General features: G+C 47.2%; 1 protein-coding gene across 2 annotated transcripts in view; it reads left to right on the top strand.

Annotated features, from left to right (window-relative positions):
• The window catches only part of LOC135203115 (zinc finger and SCAN domain-containing protein 2-like), a 157,302-nt gene that overhangs the window by 75,930 nt on the left and 65,215 nt on the right, over positions 1–16,157 (top strand). For both annotated transcript variants that reach the window (XM_064232748.1, XM_064232749.1), the window contains exon 8: positions 827–984. In XM_064232748.1, coding sequence (XP_064088818.1) covers positions 827–984 — 158 coding nt within the window. The remainder of the gene's footprint in view (positions 1–826; positions 985–16,157) is intronic.

Here is a 16,157-nt window from a genome sequence, read left to right as displayed (position 1 = left end):
ATTTTACAGTGGTATTTTGTGAAAAAAAAAAAAATTTTTAGTATGTTTTTTCATACATTTATTGAAATATATTTTAAAGTGATTTTGCAAGGGAAAAATGTATGATTCTGTGCATGAAATGCAATATTGTAAGAGTATATACTGGAATAAAGTATGGGCTTGTATGAAATTTACCATAAATAAATGTTTGTGTTACCGCGACAGACCACCAGGGCGTAGCACTATAGTTTTTTTTTACATCCACTTATTGCAAATGGCAGACAAGCTAACTGCCGATGTATGGTAAGCAATTTTTCATAAGTTTGTGATAACAGACTGATAATTCCGCTTGTTTTCAATATTTTATTACTTATATGCAAAGATAAAATACTCATGAATTTCATCTTGAAACCACTGATATGTTGGACTTGCAAAATTTTGTTTTAACAGCTTCAGTTTTAATTTTGTAAACTCATATGAATTTCTTGTAATTGATTCAGAATATATCTATGTGAGGCTGAAAGTGTTTTGAGGTATTTTCATTTTATGTTTGTTCGTCATTGACTAGTTGAAGCATTTTTACAGTAACATTTCAAGTGCAGACATTTTCAGTTTTGCAGCGTGAAAATTAAATGGTTTTTGTCTGTGGATGATAGAAATTGACATATTCTTTCTGTTGTTTTGGTTTTTACAGGAACATTGAGAGAATATCTTCAGAAATATTTGGTATTAAGTTTTTACTTTGTAGCTTAAAGAAAATGTTAGCGGAAACTTTTGTTTTGTTCCTTTATGCAAGCTGAAATGTATTACTGTTATGTATTGAACATTTACTTTTGAACCTTTTCAGATTACAAGTGTAGGAGAATCAGTGAGCATTCCACCTAAAACTTCCTTTAGTGAACCAACTCTTTTCCGGAAAAAGCGAGGGGCCAAGAAGAAGGTGAAGTGGTCTTGTGATATCTGTGGTAAAGGTTTCTTGCACAAAGGAAGATATGTCCTTCACACGTAAGTAAATAAAGAATGACATTCTTTTGAAAAATATTTTTGAACTCTTACCTTTATAAGAATTGCAGACAAACTTATTAATTTTGTTCATGCAACTTACCTGTCAGATATATATATAGCTGATAATTTCCGACGACCGACAGAATTTAAAACTTACGACACACGCAGTGGGAGTCAGGTGGTTAGTACCCATTCCCGCCGCTGGGAGGCGGGTATCAGGATTCGGGAGTTCCTAGCGGATCCTCGGGCCAAGAGGAGAAGAATCAATTCTTCCTCTCCTTCGGACGAAGACTGTCATTTCCAAGTCAGCAAGAAGGTCGGAAAATCAGTGGCTATTAAGCACAAGGTTGCCAGACGAAGCCGTTCGCAAGAGTCCGAACAAGCGAGAGAGGTGACGGCCGGCGAGCTAGCGGCCGAGGCGGAGTTGCCAGTTCGGATCGCAAAAAAAACTGCGATACCTCTGGTAAAATCGACGTTGGCAGCGAAAGGTGCAGTGAGGTTCTGAGACCGCATTACCCTGTTCAGAACCTGACGGATTAGACAAAATGGAGGAAATGCGTACACGTCCAGATTGTCCCAGGGGTGTTGTAGCGCATCTTCTGCTGCTGCCTCTGCGTCCGGGACTACTGAACAATACACTTCCAACTTTTTGTTGTACCTGGTTGCGAATAGGTCTATGATCGGTCCTTCCCACAACATGAGCATCCTGTCCACTACCTGTTGGTGTAGGACCACTCCGTTCCCAGAATCTGATCCCTGCGGCTCAACTTGTCGGCCACTATGTTTCTTTTTCCCGGAATATACCTGGCCTTGATGTCTACCAGGTTCTCTATAGCCCACTGGTGAAGTTGAACTGTCATCACATGTAACTGCCGAGAAACTAGGCCTCCTTGCTTGTTTATATAAGCTACTACTGTGGTGTTGCCTGACATCAATACCACCGAGTGTCCCTTTACTCTCTCCCTGAATTCTTGTAGAGCCAGGAAAGCTGCTTTCAACTCCAGCACGTTTATATGGAGTTCTCTGTCCTTGCAACTCCATTTTGCTGACACCATCAACTCCTCCATATGGGCTCCCCAGCCTTCTAGTGATGCATCCGAGAACAGCAAGAGGTCTGGGGAGGATTGTTGAAGGGGGACACCCACTGTCAGATTGTCGTCGTCCACCCACCACAGCAAGTCTTTCCTCACTTCTGCCGACAAGGGAATTTGCTCGTACGGGTGATCTACTGTTGGTGACCAAAACTCCTTCATCCTCCATTGTAGGGACCGAAGGTGTAGCCTTCCTTGTGGTACTAGCTTCTCCAGGGAGGTTAGGATTCCCAGCACCACCTGCCACTGTCTTGCTGGCTGTGTCTGCTTTCCCAGAAAGGCATTCACCACTTGTTTGCATTTCTGTACTCTTTGGTCTGTCGGGAATACTTTGGCTTGTGTTGTGTCTATCACCATTCCCAGATATTCCAAACGTTTGACTTGGATCCAGCTGCGACTTCTGCTGATTCACCACAATACCTAGGCTGTGACAAAGCTGCAGGAGGGCCGCCCTGTCCCTGAGTAATTTCTCCTGGACTTTGCTATCACCAGCCAATCGTCCAGATATCTTATCAGCCTGATCCCCTGAGCGTGCGCCCATGCCGACACGAGGGTGAACACTCTTGTAAAAACTTGAGGAGACGTTGTCAATCCGAAGCACAGGACCTTGAACTCGAAAGCTTTCCCTGCAAGACTGAAGCGGAGAAATTTCCTTGAAGACTGATGGACTGGTATCTGAAAGTATGCGTCCTTTAGATCGACTGTCAGCATAAAGTCTCCGATTCTGACTGCTTGTAGAACCGTTTTCGGAGTTTCCATCTTGAAACTGGTTTTCCTTATAAACAGATTCAGCGTTGACAGGTCTATTACTGTCCTCCACTCCCCGTTGGCTTTGGGTACCAGGAAAATCCTGCTGTAGAAGCCTTTTGTCGGACTGCATACTTGTTGCACAGCTCCTTTTTCCATCATCTTCTTCACTTCGTCCTGCAGAATAGTGGCCTTCTGAGATTTGTGGGCATAAGTGACGTGGGGTAATGGTTGATCTGTCAGGGGCGGGTTACCTCGAACGGAATCAAATACCCGATCCTGAGAACATCCACCACCCACTGCTCTGCCCCTAGTTCCTGCCACACCTTCCAGTGATTTGCCAGGCAACCCCCCACTGGTGTGGCCGAGTGATGGGAGGCGCCCATCCTATCTTCTTGAGCCTCTCCCCCTTCCCCTATTGCCCCTTCCTCTGTTGTTTCTATTGTGAAAGGGCCGATGAGTTATCCTCTTTGGGGAAGAGGGTCTTGTGACTCTATTAGGGATGCTATGTCTCACTGGTTTCTTTCGAGACATCTGCTGTTGTCTTCCCTCCAAAGGAATAGTTTGACTGTTAGAGGTTTTCCTAACTGCCTGTTGCACCAACCTATCGTTAGTGTCCATCCTTCTTCTATCTATCGCTTCTTCCAGTATGACCTCTGGCAACAGTAGTTGCGATTCCAAGATATCCCCATTCCTCATTGCTAACAGGGAATCCAAATCCACATTGCGGCTTAGTCTAGCCAATGCTGCATCTCTCCTCATTAGCAGGATATTTGCCCAAACATTGGCACTTACGTTTGTCAGGTACGCAATCGCCTTGGACCCTGACTGTAGTAATCTAATGAACAATGGTTCATCTACTACTTTCCTTGTTGCTTCCGAGGATGCAATTTTCGCCACTGCTGTTGACCAAAGGTCTAACCAGGACGCAGCCTGAAAGACAGAAGAAGCTGTTGCTTCTAACGTGGCAGCCTCTTGGTACGTCATCGAAGGGCACTCCATTTTAACCTGATCCAAGGTTAATCCAGGCCTTAACCTTACAACATTAGGGTTCATTTGTCTAGACAGCAAAGGGACCTTCGGTGTCGTATAATATTTCCTTTGCTTTATCATTGGAGGGGGAATAAATTTAAATGATCTATTAGATCTTAAGGAATTATCCCTCCCTGCAATCTTTGCGTTTACGTGTTGCAAGACCGATTCCGCATGACTCGAACAAGGCAATTCATACGACACCTTGGTATCCCTCTTTAGTCCAAACGCCATGTCAATTCCAGGAGGAAGCATACTGGCCGGCGTTTCTGTCTTCTCCGAAAGGCTATTGAATTGACGAATCACATCAATAACCTCTGCATACGAGGCCAGAAACTCTTGGTTTTCTCCTTCCTCCGGCTCTAGTGTACCACTCTCCGTCACGAGAGATGTTGTCTCGCCTCTATCTTCTGACAGACGGCCCGGAATTCCACGGCCGCCTGCCCCTACGGCCGCGGCCTCTTTGATCTTTGCCGGCCGCTGTTGGCTCGATCCCAGATAGTCAGCAGGGGGGAACGAGAACGTCTCACTCTTTCTCTGCTCACGGATCTAGAGCGAGAATCTCGTCTAGATCTCCAAGATGAAGGCTCCCTTAAGACAGAGGTAAGTTCGTCTTTATTAGCATTGGCATCGTTTTCGAGCGTCGGCGAGCCCGGCCTCGGCCTTCTATCCAGACGGACACTGCCTTCCACGAACGTATCCGCCGAGGTTGCCAACTCTCTATTTTTTGTACTTTTAATAGGAGCCTTATCGTCCTTCGTACGTATTTTGAACGGCCTTACGGGCGAAACTGGGACCTGCATTCCATCCTCTGCTGCACCTTTCGCCGCCAACGTCGATTTTACCAGAGGTATCGCAGTTTTTGCGATCCGAACTGGCAACTTCCGCCTCGGCCGCTAGCGAACGGCTTCGTCTGGCAACCTTGTGCTTAATAGCCACTGATTTTCCGACCTTCTTGCTGACTTGGAAATGACAGTCTTCGTCCGAAGGAGAGGAAGAATTGATTCTTCTCCTCTTGGCCCGAGGATCCGCTAGGAACTCCCGAATCCTCCTCCAACGCTTGACTGGCGCTCGCCGTGACGTTATCGGACTTAGCGATGACGCCGAACTAGAGGAAGAAGACGAAGAAGGCAAATCACACTTTTTCTTTTTGTCTCTCTTATTCATTCTCTCCTCTATATCCTGTAACTTCTTCATTACAGTTTGCATTGACGGATCAGAAGGCGTATTAGCGTCTGGGTGCAGCGAAAAGGCCGAGAATCGGTCTGTGACGTCATCACGCCTGCCATCTCAGAGTGTTGAACGTATGTTGTGAATGTGTGACGTCATCGCTCTCGTAGGGAGAGACTGAGAGGTTTCTGCTGGTAACCGCACGTTTGCTGCCAAATTACCTCCCACGTTCTGCATCGCTGTAAATACTGAGTGGGATGGAGAAGCAGCGGCATTAATTCCCATAAATTGCAAGCCCGGGGGATGAGGAACATTCAGCGCTGCCGGACCCTGCTGGAACCGTGACGTCATATAATGCGCAAGCAGACCATCCAAGGTTGGTACGCCTGGTAGGCCTAGCGCTGACCACGTACCATCTAACCTATGCGCTTGCGTAGCAGGAGCCTGGAACAAAGATGGCGGATCTCCCCCTCTACTTGCTGGGAACAAAGGAGAGTGCAAATTATTCATAAAATTACCCAAGGCCCCTCCTGACGTTTCCGATACAGAACCGCTAGGAGAAACCGAAGGGGTATGAGACAATTCAAAAGCAGGTGGAGAAACATATGGAGCAGCCTGGTTTATTACCGATACAAAAGAAGGCGGTAAGGTTTGGTCATCCAAAGATGGCGTCACCCCCTTTCTTTTGTATTGGCTTTTCCCATAGAACTTCTTCCACTGTTCCACCGACCAACCGCGACAAACAGAACACGGATTAGAAACCGTACATACGTTTTCCCTGCACCTACTACACGTTGGATGAGGATCCGTCGACACCGAGGTTAGGAACCTAGAACAAGGGAAGCCACTGACTCCTGGGCATTTCCTTTGTCTCCTCTTCGAAGCGGTAGACGATCCCGATGTTGAGGCAAAATTCTCCATCATACCACGTATACACTCTTACCACACACTGATCACACTTGGAGAAAGAAAAGGAATGAAAAATAAAAAATGAAATGGATAAAGAACGGGCAAACTGAAAAACCGGCTTTAAATGAGATAGACAGTAACACGTCTTATCTTAAAGGCGGTAGGAAAATAACTGATGGGTCACAGGTAGCCGTGGGCATTCTGGGTATACATGCCCCGTGACCTGGTATAGATGCCATTAGTCCCTGGATCTCACAAGTGTAATTTAATTCTACCGTTTCCAGCTTGGCGCTAGTAAATCCTAATGTTAAGACCGAAGGTTTGTTAGTTATGAAAAATACAAATTAGTTACAAATTTGGTATTTTTCTGTCGCCGGTGTTGTGAACATCTGTTTACAGCACCTCCGTCTGGATTTGGAAACTTTTTGCTACTTGAGTATCCCTTTTGGTTCTTTTTTGGATTAATTGACTTGGATCGGTGGCTAGGCACACGTTATTAGTGGATTGATTTGATTTTGGTTTGGACTTCTCTTGGATAATATGTCAGGGTCTAGTACAGCTAGCGCTAGATTTTGCTCTAGGACTGATTGTAGAGGTAGGCTACTGAAAAGCTTCAGTAGACCCACATACGGTATGTAAGAGTTGCAGGGAGCATGAATGTGTGTATGAAAGCCGTTGCAAGGAGTGCGAAAGATTAACAGATTCTGAGTGGAAGGCGTATGATACCTATCTTAGGAAACTTGAAAAGGATAGGTTAAAGAGGTCTTCCTCCAGGAGTGTTTCAGGTGTGCAAGAAATTAATGTTTCTCCTGTTAACCCTCCTTCTGTTAATGCTCCTAACCCTGTAGTGTTGCCTCCGGGCCCTGAAGCAGTGTCAGTAGAGAGTAATACTTTGTCCTTAATTTTGGAGTCGATTCGTAATTTAGAATCGAAAGTGTTGGCTCTTGAGAGCAAAAGTGATGTGCAGAAGTGCAGTGATACCCCTTGTGTAGTGGAGGGTGCGTCAGATCGGCCTCGTTTCGCCTCTAGGCCTGGACCTCTGCTTGACTCCCAGGACCTGGGGAGGGACATGTCGAAAGCCGAAGGAGGGTTACAAGGAACCCCCACCGATCTGGCGTGCCTTCGGCAGTTACTGATGAAAATCCCCAGACTGCCAGGGAGCGTGCACGGGCACGTCTCCTCAAGGAGTGTTTTCGTCATCGGAGGCTTCATCCCCACGTAAAGGGTGGAGTTCTCACGGTGCTTCCCGTCCGCTGAAAAGGACGGCGCGTGATATTGACGCTTCACGTCCTAGTTCTCCGAATTTGCGATCTTCTCCTGACAGTGCGTTCGCTGCTTTTCCGCCGCAGAAAAGGCGTAGAGAGTCTTCGGACTTGGATTCGGTTAGTTCGTGCGAGCGATACAGTCGCTCTAGAGTTCGGGAGGAGGCCGTACCTGGGAGGAGGAGGGAGGCGTCCCCTCGCCGCTCTCCTGCTCACAGGATCAGTCCCTCTCCGGAGCAGGAAGATTCGCCAACCAAGAGGATGATTCAGTCACTGCAGCAGCAACTTCAGGACGCTCTTGCTTCTAGAGAGTCTCTTCCGCGTCGTAGAAAGGATGAGAAGCTTCCTGTGAAGAAGTCAAGACCTGCTCTTTCTCCTCGCTCGCCTCTCTCTTCGTTCGAGTCTCCCTCTAGAGTTCGTTCTGCTCCCCAGCAGCTCTCTAGAGGAGGTGAGAAGTTCGTTTCTCGCTCTCAGGATGAGATATCTCCCGCTCGCAAGTCTTCGAATGTTCAAGCGAGTGGTGGACGCTGAGCGCGCTTCTGTGCAAGTGGAGCGCGCTTCCGTGGCCGCCAAACGCGCACCTGTTGTTGATAAACGTGCACCAGTGGCGGCAGCCGCACGCTGACTGACGCTCGGCGCGCACCAGTGGAAGCCAAGCGTGCACTAGTGGACGCTCGGTGTGCGCCAGTGGACGCCAGGCGTGTTTTAGTAGATGTCGAGCGCTGCACCTGTCGGCGCCAAACGTGTGGATTCGACGCCAAGCGCGCGCTGGTGGACACCAGTTCCTCACCAACGCAAGTTCAGGTGGATGAAAGACCTTCCTGTTCGTCAATTTTCTTCAGAGTTTCCTCCTACTTCTCCGGTTTGTTTCTGAGGAAGGAGTTAGCGATAATTTAGTAGAAGCAGAGGAAGAACAGCAACCAGCTCCTGTCTCATCGGACTATAAAGTTTTGATGCGTCTTCTACAGTCGGAGTTTGGAGAAACTTTTCAACCGGAAGCCCCTCGTACTCCCCCTTCTCAATTTTCTTCTTTTAAAGCATCGAAGGCATCGGGGTTCGTTAAAATGAAGAAGTCGCTTTCCACGAAGCAAGCGTTCCGGAAAGTCCATGAGTGGATGGAGAAGAGGAAAGCGTCAGGAAAGTCCTCTTTGGCTTTACCGCCATCAAGACTCTGCGGTAAAGGAGGCATGTGGTATGAGAACGGGAGAGGACGTAGGTGTTAAACTACCAGCCTCTGCTCAAGGTGATTTCGGGAGCATCGTGGACGCCTCCAGAAGAGCCCTTCTGTCTTCATCAAAAGTCACTTGGACCCATAACGAGTTCGACTTCCATCTAAAAGGCCTCTTCAGGACTCTAGAGGTCTTCAACTTTCTCGACTGGTGTCTTGGAGTTTTAGATGCCAGGTCAAGGAGTTCTGATACTATTAGTCTGGGGGAGCTGTCCAGTGTACTTTCTTGTATGGACAAGGCCGTCAGGGATGGTTCTGAGGAGTTGGCTACGCACTTTAGCTCGGGGATTCTCAAGAAGAGAGCACTCTTCTGTAACTTCACGGCCAAATCCGTCTCTCCAGCGCAAAAGGCGGACTTGCTTTTCGCTCCGTTTCAGACCATCTCTTCCCCCAGACTATGGTTAAGGACATAGCATCAAGCCTTCAGGAGAAGGCAACGCAAGATCTTCTGGCTCAGTCTTCTAGAAGGCCAGCAGCTGCTTCATCTTCTGGAGTTTCGTTACCAAGAAACCGAAGCCCTTTCGTGCTGGATCTTCCTCGAAAACAGCCTCCCGAGGAAGAGGCTCTTCCAGAGGAAAAACCCCTGCTCCGTCAAAGAGTAGGAAGTGATTTGGAAGTCCTTCAGACGCCGGTAGGAGCCAGGCTTCTTCGGTTCGCGAAAGCCTGGGAAGAGAGAGATGCCGACCCTTGGTCGCTAGATGTTGTGAGGAAAGGTTACAGGATCCCGTTCTTGAAGTCACCCCCGCTATCCTCAACACCAAAGAATTTGTCTCCCTCTTATCGAGGAGAGAAACAGAAAGTGCTTTTCGATCTGCTGGAACAAATGATCGAGAAGCAAGCGGTGGAACAGGTCTTCGACCTGGAATCTCCAGGATTTTACAACCGTCTGTTCCTGGTGCCGAAACATTCGGGGGGGTGGCGACCCGTCCTCGATGTCAGCAGCCTAAATCTCTTCGTTATAAAGAAGAAATTCAAGATGGAGACGCCTCAATAGGTGCTGTCAGCTTGAGACCGGGGGATTGGATGGTCTCACTAGACCTCCCCAAGGACGCGTATTTTTCACGTCCCCATCCATCCCCAATCAAGGAGATACCTTCGATTTGTCCTGAAGGGGAAGGTATTCCAATTCAGGGCACTTTGCTTCGGTCTGACCACAGCGCCGATGGTTTTCACCATTCTTATGAAGAACATGCAAGGCTGCTTCATCTGGAGAATATAAGGATCTCTCTCTACCTAGACGACTGGCTTATTCGAGCTTCATCGCGGGACCGTGTCTGGAGGACCTGCACACGACCATGACGTTAGCGAAGTCCCTAGGGCTTCTGGTAAACCTCGAAAGTCGCATTTGACTCCTTCTCAATCTTTAGTCTATCTGGGGATTCAGATGGACTCAGTGGCTTTTCGGGCTTTTCCGTCCCAGGGGCGACAACTTCAATGCTTGGAAAAAGTGGCGACCTTTCTGGGGAAGGAAACATGCTCGGTGAGGGAATGGATGAGTTTGCTGGGGACCATTTCCTCACTGGAGAAGTTTGTTTCTCTGGGAAGGCTGCACCTCAGACCTCTTCAATTCTTCCTAGCCAACAGTTGGAAGAACAAACAAGATCTGGAGGCGATCTTGTGTTTAACGAGAGAGGTGAAGGATCACCTAAGTGGTGGTCAGATCCACGGAAGCTCGCAGAAGGGCTCTCCCTCAAACTTCGGAACCCCGACCTAGTGTTGTTTTCCGACGCGTCGTCCACGGGTTGGGGCAGCAACACTAGGAGGGAAAGAAGTGTCGGGCACCTGGAGAGGGGAACAGGTGTCCTGGCACATCAGTCTGAAAGAGCTGTCAGCGATTTACCTGGCTCTCAGGTTCTTCCAGGAAGAAGTATCCGGCAAAGTCATTCAGATCAACTCGGACAACACCACAGCACTGGCATACCTAAGAAATCAAGGGGGAACTCACTCGCCTTCTCTGTTTGCCATCGCAAAGGAACTCCTTTTATGGGCGAAAGCGCAAGAAGTCACTATCCTGACAAGGTTCGTGTCAGGAGTACAAAAATGTTCGAGCGGACCTTCTCAGTCGACGAGGACAGCTTTTGCCGACAGAGTGGACCCTTCACCAAGAGGTTTGCCAGTCGCTGTGGGACCTGTGGGGCTGTCCGCAGGTGGATGTCTTCGCAACTTCCAGGACGAAAAGACTTCAACTCTATTGCTCCCCAGTTCTGGACCCGGGAGCAGTCGCAGTAGACGCCCTACTTTGGAGTTGGTCGGGTCTAGACATATACGCTTTTCCCCCGCTCAAGATCCTCGGGGAAGTGATGAGGAAGTTCGCGGCATCGGAAGGAGCGAGGATGACACTCATCGCCCCCTTCTGGCCGGCAGCCGACTGGTTCACAGAGGTGATGTCCTTCCTGGTAGACTTTCCGAGGACTCTGCCCTTAAGGAAAGATCTACTCAGACAGCCCCACTTCGAGAGGTACCACAAAAACCTCCCCGCTCTGAGTCAGACTGCGTTCAGACTATCAAGAAGTTGGCCAGAGCGAGGGGTTTTTCAAGACCTCTGGCGAAGGCGATTGCCACCGCAAGGAGGCCCTCCTCAATCGCTCTGTACCAATCGAAGTGGGCTGTCTTCAGATACTGGTGCAGGAAGAAGGGCATTTCCTCCACCACAACCTCTGTGAGCCAGATAGCTGACTTCCTTCTTTATCTGAGAGAGGAAGTGAAGTTGGCTGTACCAACTATTAAAGGCTACAGGAGCGTGCTTTCTGTAGTCTTCAGGCACAGAGGACTCGATTTGACTAATAATAAAGACATTCATGATCTCATTAGATCGTTCGAGACTAATGAAGGTCATCCAGCCTAAAGTACCTCGTGGAACTTGGATGTGGTGCTCAAATATTTGATGTCGAGTCACTTCGAACCGCTTCATTCAGTTTCTATCAGGAATCTAACGAAGAAACGATCTTCCTAACCGCTCTGGCGACGGCGAAGAGGGTTAGCGAAATTCAGGCCATTAGCAAGCAGATTGGGTTTTCAGACAGTAGTGCGATTTGTTCTTTAAGTCCCACGTTCTTAGCAAAGAACGAGAATCCTTCCAACCCGTGGCCGAGGACCTTTGAAATCAAAGGGTTGTCAGAAATAGTGGGAAATGAACGTGAGAGATTCCTGTGTCCTGTCAGGGCTCTAAAGTTCTATCTGCAGAGAACTAAAGCTTGCAGAGGTTTTCATCTGACAATTTGTGGTGTTCAGTGAGGAAGCCTGATCTCCCTATGTCGAAAAACGCACTGCGTTCTTCATCAGAAATACGATAAAGAAGCTCATGATAAGTGCAGTGATAGTGATTTGAAGCTTCTGAAAGTGAAAGTCACGAGGTGAGAGCTATTGCTACTTCGGTAGCGTTTCACAAAAATATGGCGCTCAAAGATATTCTGAATGCCACATTTTGGAGAAGCAATTCGGTGTTCGCTTCACACTACCTGCGGGAGGTGAAAGTGACATACGAAAATTGCTTCTCCCTCGGACCATACATTGCTGCAGACACTGTTTTGGGGGCAGGAGGTAACACTCATCCTATCCGTTTAGGGATTAGTTTTTAACTTGTGTTTTATGGTTGTGGGGTGACCGCCTGGGGCGGGTCTCCCTTCCATTAGCTTAGTTAAGTGGGATACCTTTGGTAAACTAAGCCAGGTGGTGGTTTTTTTGTCTCGTTGCCCTCATTAGTATGGTCCATGGTCTAGTCACGTCGTGGTCTCGCCCCTGTTGACAGATCATCTGGAGTGCACCAGCTTCATAGGTCTCTACCTTGCTGGCAACTCTAGTAGCACAAGCAGACTTACGTGGCAGTAATCACGAAGCCAGCTATGCTAACAGGTAAGGAACCAAGATATCAAATATCTGCATATATGTGTTTCCTAAATCCTCTATTCTGTCTCTCCCACCACCAAAGGTGGGATTCAGCTATATATATATCTGACAGGTAAGTTGCATGAACAAAATGATATTGTAATGATACAATTAAGTTTGTTCATACTTACCTGGCAGATATATAATTAATTACCCGCACCCACCTCCCCTCAGGAGACAGTGGAAATAAAAATTATGAATAGAAAATGGGAATGGTTCCTGATACCCGCCTCCCAGCGGCGGGAATGGGTACTAACCACCTGACTCCCACTGCGTGTGTCGTAAGTTTTAAATTCTGTCGGTCGTCGGAAATTATCAGCTATATATATATCTGCCAGGTAAGTATGAACAAACTTAATTGTATCATTACAATATCATATTTACCCATACTATTTGTGGTCTTCAGCAATGCCAGACAACATTTCTAGTTCAAAAGATCAGCTACTGGTTGGCAGCACTGCACATACAGTGGAACCAGTTTTGTATATACAGTAATACTTTGGGTACGAACCGATTATATACGAACTTTTTTTAACTTACGAAGTGACGCCCTCATTCTGGAATACGAATTTCGCTTGGAATACGAATGCGCAAATTTCCATCATGGGAGGCCGCTTGATTTGTTTACATCGGATGAGCGTGCAGCGTGGGATCTGCGAACGCATTTTTTTCGGCCAAAACTTAACGCCTGCTTTGTTTACATCGGATGAGCGTGGGATCTGCGAACGCATTTTTTCGGCCAAAACTTAACGAGGGTCACGTGACTTCCTCCTACGCATCCCTTGACCCTTTTTAAACCATAACTCTTTCAATATCTCGCTGGCGGTAAGATTGAACGCATCTGTCCGTGATACGCTCTCAAATTTGCTTAGTGATTTGCGCACGTGTTGTGTTTCCGTGATAGTGCTTATACATTACTATTACCCAAATACTAAAGACAATGGCTCCCAAGATGACGAAGGCAAGCAGCAAGAAGGAAAGCATAAGAAAGAAGGAGATGATTACAGTCGAAACGAAGAAGGAAATTATCCAAATGCATGATAAAGGCGAGTGCGTGAAAGACATTGCAGCATTCTTCAAGCGGTCGCAATCAACGATCTGCACTATTTTGAAGAAAAAGGAAGAAATTAAAGCCAGTAAAGCATCAAAAGGTGTCACAGTATTGACGAAACAGCGGCCTTATATTCTCGACGATGTAGAAAATTTGCTCATAGAAAAATATTTTTTCAAAATTGTGAAAGACAACATAGTGTTGCGTAAGCGTAAAATTAGTGATCGTAGTGAACGGTGCTCTCTAGAAAGAACCAGAAAGTCTTCCAGAAGTGTTTCACGGAGGAGATTTTTTCCCCCCCAAGCCCTAACCCTCCCTCCCTCCTCACCCTTCCCCTCCTCCCGTCTCTGTTCAAGCCAGCAGCCACACTCGGCCAAAGGTAAGTTCAAGGTTTTACTGCATGCATATTAAATCTAGTGTTTATATTTAATTTCATTCTTCAATTTTATAATTTTATGTAATTCCTACACGAATTTTCAACCTTAGTGAACAAAAATAAATGGAAAAATATGAATTGAAATGGTTATTCATGGTCGGGTGGAACGCATTATTTGCTTTTTATAACATTCTTATGGGAAAATCCATTTTGGTTACGAATTTTTTAGGTTACGAAGCAGGTTCTGGAACGGATTAAATTCGTAACCCAAGGTATTACTGTAATCCGTTCCAGAATATCCCACAAAGTCCGAAATGTACAAAATCCGAAACAATAATTCTCATAAGGAATAAAGAATTACTAATGCATTCCAGACGTCTACAAATATTAACAAAAATACATTTTTATGCATGACACTTACCTGGCAGGTATATATTAAGCTTATCCTCTTGACGCACTGGCAGAATTTCAAAACTCGCGGCAACCGCTAGTACACTGGTAGTTCAGGTGATGGCCACCCCGCTCCCGTGCGCTGGTACTTGGAACTATTCCCGTTTTCCTCAGATTTTCTCTGCCAGCCGAACCGGCAACATCGTTGTTGGTTCTCTGTTAGAATTTCCTGCTCGTTATCGACTTTTTGGATATTGGTATCGTATTCACGAAGTTAGAGTGGCAATCGCATTTTGTTTGGACCTTGTTTAGTATGTCTGATTCAGGAAGTATGTTTAGAGTTTGTGTGAAAGAAGGGTGTAAGGTGAGACTGCCGAAATCATCGGTAGATCCACATACTATTTGTAAGAAGTGTCGGGAGTTTGTATGTACGTGGGACAATAGGTGCAATGAATGTCAGTGTCTGAATGAGAAAGAGTGGAAGGCTCTTATGAAGTATGTGGAGAGATTAGAAAAAGATCGGGTTAGAAGATCTGTATCTAGGAGTGAAAGATCGGGATCTTCGAGTAAACCTTTGGAGTGAATCTGTTTGCATGTGTCTTCTCCAGCTCATTCACATGTAGATGTAGCACCTTCCCCCCAGGTTTCTCCTGCTCCAGTTGCTGTATCTGAGGATACTACTGATCCACAAATAGTGAAAGTGTTCGCTGCCCTTGCGTCCATGGGAGACCAAATTAAACGATTAACAGACAAAGTGGAAGTGTTTGGTGACCAGTGTGTGGAGGGGGCGCCTGATCGTCTCTCTCGTGCTCCTAGACCGAGACCTCTGTCAAGCTCCCAGACCCAAGGGAGAAGGCATGCGACAGTCGAAGGGAGGCGAGAGGGGTTGACTTGCGATCAGTCGTCCCTTCAGGCAGTCCCTGTTGATAAGTGCCCAGGCTGCTGCAGTACGCCATAGAAAAGGCGATACTGGGAAGTGCCGTTATTCTTCGGATAGTTCAGCCTCGGGAAGGAGTAGGCGGTTCGCGGAAGTATCGCGTCCTCTCAAGAGGTCATACTTTCCGTCCTCTTCACAGGAGGAAAGGGCTTTCGACCAAGAAGGGTGGAGTAGCCCTGAGATTTTTCATCGGAGGATGAAGAGATGATCCCTATCAAAAGGAAGAGGATTTCACGTCAGTTGGAATTTGTTCGCTCGCCTCTTCGTGTTATGCCCGTGCGTCCTCGATCTCCTCATCATCATGGAGTCTCGTAAGGAGGCGGAAACGAAGGAGGTGCTGCGGGACATGCAGCAGAGATTGGCAGTGATTGTTCATCATGGGAGAAGCCCGAACAACCTTCGGTTAGAACGTAAGGACTCGTCTCTCCCGGTTAAGTCCTCCAAGAGGACGCAGGACGTACAACGCGATCCAGGACGCAGTGCGTCCCTTAAGAAGGATGAAGTACAGGACGCAGGACGCAAGAGGAGAAGTGATGGACGCATGGTGGACGCATACGTTCAGGAGGACGCAGGAACGCAGGCGCAGCAAGTCAAACATTGTCTCGACAAGGAAGAGAGGAGTTTTATAGGGAGTCAGTGCCGCATTCGCTTTCTAAACAGGAGCTGCATAAGGACTCTGAATTGGAGAGTCAGCAGGATCTTGGTTTTCAAGATATTTCTTCGCAGGAGGAAGAATTTTGCGGAGAGTGCGGAAGAGGACAAGACGGAAGCTCCTTCTTCGGACTACAGGAGGCTAACAGAGTGCCTTCTTTCTTGTTTGAAGGAGATTTTCAACCTTCAGGCCCGCCATCGCCTTTGTCGCAATTTTCGAAGACGAAGACAGCCAAGAAATCGTCGTTTTTGAAAATGACTTTGTCCATTTCGGCCAAGAAAGCCCTTCAACGCGTAAATGAGTGGTTGAAGGAGAAGAAAGAGTCGGGGAAGACTTCTTTTGTATTTCCTCCGGCCAAGTTGGCTTCGAAGTCTGGTGTTTGGTATGCTACGGGGGAAAGTCTTGGCCTGGGAGTGCCTGCCTCCTCCCAGGGAGACTTGTTT

Source organism: Macrobrachium nipponense, chromosome 33 (assembly GCF_015104395.2).
Source record: "Macrobrachium nipponense isolate FS-2020 chromosome 33, ASM1510439v2, whole genome shotgun sequence".
Classification (NCBI taxonomy): Eukaryota; Metazoa; Arthropoda; class Malacostraca; order Decapoda; family Palaemonidae; genus Macrobrachium; species Macrobrachium nipponense.
This window is presented reverse-complemented; position numbering and strand designations above follow the sequence as displayed.